At 39.3% G+C, this 4,156-nt stretch overlaps 1 protein-coding gene across 1 annotated transcript; it reads right to left on the bottom strand.

Annotated features, from left to right (window-relative positions):
• Positions 1-528: 528 nt before the first annotated feature.
• Positions 529-3,808, bottom strand: LOC106511446 (cylicin-1; the record flags this gene model as incomplete). The annotated part of the gene is made up of 8 exons (XM_014000202.1): positions 529-924; positions 2,032-2,085; positions 2,760-2,810; positions 2,898-2,999; positions 3,116-3,261; positions 3,367-3,415; positions 3,496-3,567; positions 3,722-3,808. Coding segments are annotated over 8 exons (936 nt in total), but the record flags the coding sequence as incomplete, so codon positions are not given.
• Between the last annotated feature and the right edge of the window lie 348 nt (positions 3,809-4,156).

Below are 4,156 nucleotides of genomic sequence, written 5' to 3'. Positions count from 1 at the left end.
CGAGACCAGTTGTCCTCCTCCTACAACGCTGTTATTGCAAGTATGACTCAGCCCCCTGTGAGCAAAAGGTGTGAATCAGGGCCCCAACAATAACCAACACAAAGAGGAAAAAAAACAAGAGGACATTGAGCCCCGCCTGCATTCACTACATACAAATAACATGACACCAAAGAACCACAGCATTCAAACCAATAAGTCAGGTGATGGGGCACATGACCCTCTATGAACAATAGAGCTAATCAAGCCTATTGTTAGACAATGGCCACCTTTTGCATGTGACTAACCTGTTTGTCCATGTGGAGGCAGTGCTTATAAGGCTGAGTTCAGCTGAAACTCATCAGACTGAAGAAGTCTCTTGGAGAAGAGACGAAATGTTTCACTAAAGAAGAACCCATCCAGAGGACCTACTTATTTTTTCTTTTTGATWTTTAAAGWAAAAAAAACACCCAAGAGGATYATCATTTTAAATCCAATCRTGAGTTCCCACTAAACCATGTTTAAATTTTCTTTCTTCTCTCTTGTGACATCTATTTTTAACCCTAYGGCATCTTAAGGTCTGGGGCCTTTCAGCAGATCAGTGGAAGAGAGGTGACCGGTGGTTCGGGTTGTTCCGTCTCCCAACTTCTGTGGATTCCCCATCAGGGTCTCCATGGGGCTGAGAGGTYTGCGGGTCAAGGGTCTGTCTACAACAGTCAGGTGAGAGCTGACTATGGAGGCAGAACCGGAGCTGGATGGTTTGGAATCKGAAGAAGTAGGACTCAGAGGATCCAACTTCACATCGAGTTTGGATCGAAAAGACGTCGAGGGTGTTGAGCTGGCACCGCTCGGGTCAGTGCTGCTTCGGCTTGAGGTGAAAAACTGGCTGCCACCTGAGCCTGAAACGTCCATTTGAGGCTTGTCGCTTTGGTCTCCATCAGGGATCTCCTGGAACAAAAAACAGTAGAAAGAAATAAAGTACAGCAAGTACGAGACTCTCTTTCTCTGGGTCGCTTCCTGCCTTCCACTAATCCACCACAAGGTTTCCTCATCTGTCCTCTGTCCAGATGGCACACCGAGTACCTGTCTCTCTGATCACAGCTGCAGTAGCCTAATCATCACAGCCCGAGATCAGATCAGTGAGGCCATTCCTCCCGATTAAGCCTCTTCAGGTCACACTAGGGCTGGGCAATAAAATAATAATATCTATGGCAATAGACACATGATCATTATTAATGAAAAATACGTCCGATAGAATGTTGATAATTTCACTCAACTCCGATCTGAAACTACCCAACCTTCTGGAGGATGAAGGCATGAGTGGCTTTATCCGCCTGACCTCCTACAGCCAAGTTATGCAAGTCTTAAAGCTCAATTTATATATTTTTTTGCTCAAATCCGATTTTTTTTTTTTGCGTGGACGTTCACATTTTATTTTAAATGCAACTTCCATCTGACTCCAGTGTGAACTCTCACGACACCGATTAGACCTGCATGTGCACAAGATGTGACGACACATTCAGCTTGATGTTTACAGAAGTAAACATGGATGCTACTTGTTAGCACATTGATTCTGTAGTTGTGCAATCAGAGACGATTATATAATCATATGAAACGCTTCTTTAGTTCACCGTTTGTTTCTGAACCTGCCTCTGGCCGGCTGCTCTCACGCAGCATGYATTTATGGGACGATGCAATGAGCTGGACATACGGATCCAGTAACTTTAGTATCAGTATACGGGTTGAGACCGATGTTATTATCACATGTTTCTGTGGATTCTCAGTCAACTGGGACATGGAAAATTAAAAGAACAAAGAAGAAGCAACTGGACTTCTGTTCTGTAGATGCAGACATGTGGAGTTACGAGACTGCACAAGGCTGGTATCTTTATTCTAAATACTTAGATCGATCCACTCACCTCCACCTCACTGATGTAAATGTCAGATGAAATATGACACAAGCATTCAGATTGCAGTGTGAGTGTAGCCTAACTCACTCACCAAGTCCTTGGCTTGATCTTCTGAATATGGACGTTAAGTGGAACTACTTATTACCTCTCTCTCCTTGTCCTTTTTCTCTTTATTTTCCTTGTCACTGGAGCTGGAATCCTGTTCACACACAAAACCAATTACACTCAACTATCTGATTCAAACTATACAATGGCTTCACCACTCTAAACCAGTGTTTCCCAAAGTTGGGGCCGGGACCCAAGGTGGGGTCCCGAAAAATCAATGTGGGGTCCTGAAAAGATTTTCAGAGTTAATTACATTTTTGCCTTAGTTGTTACAAAGGAGTGAGGTTAGTGTATTTAAAATGGATAAATGTAGTATAAAAATATTGTTACTGTGCCCATGTTTAGTTGACCTGATAAAAATGTTTATCATACAAAAATAGCTGTGGACACAGGTCTCTGCTACTGTTATTTTGTGGGTCAAAGGCTGAAAAGTTTGGGAACCACTGAACTTTGGTTCCCAAAGTTGTGCTTGGGACCCAATTATGGGTCATGAAGCACCTTGGATAATCTCCAGAAATCAATTTAAAGGGTAATAAAATAATTGCTGATGTAATATTTTCTCAATAACTATTACAAAAACACAAAATAAGTATAAATAAGTATTTATATTTGTTTACGAGCTGTTTAGATTGTCAAAAAGGCTGTATTTTTAGGGTTATTAACCAAGTTTGTGTACTCAGACCAGTAATATTTGGGGTCACAAGTTTTTGCCATGAATATTTTGTGGGTCAGAAGATAAAAAGTTTGGGAACCACTGCTCTAAACCACCTTTTTCTTCTTCTTCTTCTTCTTGTCATCACTGCCAGAAAAGTCTGAGTCCTTAATAAAAAAAATTGCAACGTTACTGAACTTTCATTTTAGAATTCCAACAAGCAAGTTTGGTTAAACAAAACATTTCTAATCTACCTTTTCCTTGTCTTTCTTCTTCCTCTTATCCTTCTTCTTTTTCTTCTTCTTTTTCTCRTCATCACTTGAAGAATCACTGGATGAAGAGGAAGAAGACGAATCCTGGACCAAAACAGTCGTAATGTTGTTTCAATGATTCGTTTTGCATCATTTTGATCATTTTAGAACGGGCAAAGTATGAGAAAATTCAAACATCTGACAAGATAAATTGACTCTACCTTCTTCCTCTTCTTGTCCTTTTTCTTCTTCTTGTCCTTTTTCTTCTTCTTTTTATCATTTTTCTTCTTTTTGTCCTTTTTCTTCTTCTTTTTCTYCTTATCCTCGTCACTGGAAGAATCACTGCATGAAGAGGAAGAAGAAGAATCCTGGACAAAAGCAGTCGTTATGATGTTTTCGCTTTACAGCTTTTTATTAGTTGTCATGAATATGAATGTGCAATGACACAAGAAAATTAGATAAAACATTTATACCTTCTTTTTCTTCTTTTTCTTTTTCTTGTCTTTCTTCTTCTTCTTCTTCTGTAACAAGGAAACATGCAGGTGATTCATGTGCTACAACAGAACTATATACTGTGTCAGATTACAGCTGTATATCTTACCTTTTTGTCATCGCTTTCAGAGGAAGAAGAGGATGAGGAAGAGGAGGAGCTTTCATCAGATGAGCTGCAACTCTAGAAATGAGATCAAACAATTGTGTTATCTGACTCCGCTGAGGTGCAGAGTGTAAATCCAAACCATGAAGAACGAGAGCGCTAGACTGAAAAGCAAACTGGTGCTGTGTAAAAAAAAAAAAAGAATTGATCGTTTAAAATCACTACTTTTTACCTTCTTCTTCTTCTTTTTCTTTTTCTTCTTCTTCTTGTCATCCTCACTATCAGAAGAGGAGGAAGATGAGGAGGAAGAGCTGGAATCCTGTGGAACACATTAATGTCAGTGATATTTATTTAGAAAGAAACACTTCAATCAACCCAAAAACAAGCAGGAAGGATTTAAAGCAGGGCTGTTCAACTGAACTGCTCAGGGGGCCACAGCTACTCCTGAATGTTAGTATGTAACAAAACAACTATTATTCTCTTTTAGCTTTTTTATTTATTGATTTATTTTATTAAGGATTTTTTAATTACCGTATTTATTTGTGTAAAATATGATCTCATGAATAATACGACCCCCACTTTTTTTTTGCTTAAAAAGCATAAAAAATTTAATCCTCAAACTACCTCCAATTTCATACAGACTTCAAGATTTTTCAGCCTTTGCAGT

The sequence above is a fragment of the Austrofundulus limnaeus genome, unplaced genomic scaffold (assembly GCF_001266775.1).
Source record: "Austrofundulus limnaeus strain Quisiro unplaced genomic scaffold, Austrofundulus_limnaeus-1.0 Scaffold2800, whole genome shotgun sequence".
NCBI classification, from domain to species: Eukaryota; Metazoa; Chordata; class Actinopteri; order Cyprinodontiformes; family Rivulidae; genus Austrofundulus; species Austrofundulus limnaeus.
Note: the sequence above shows the minus strand (reverse complement) of the source record. Positions and strands in the feature narration are given on the sequence as shown.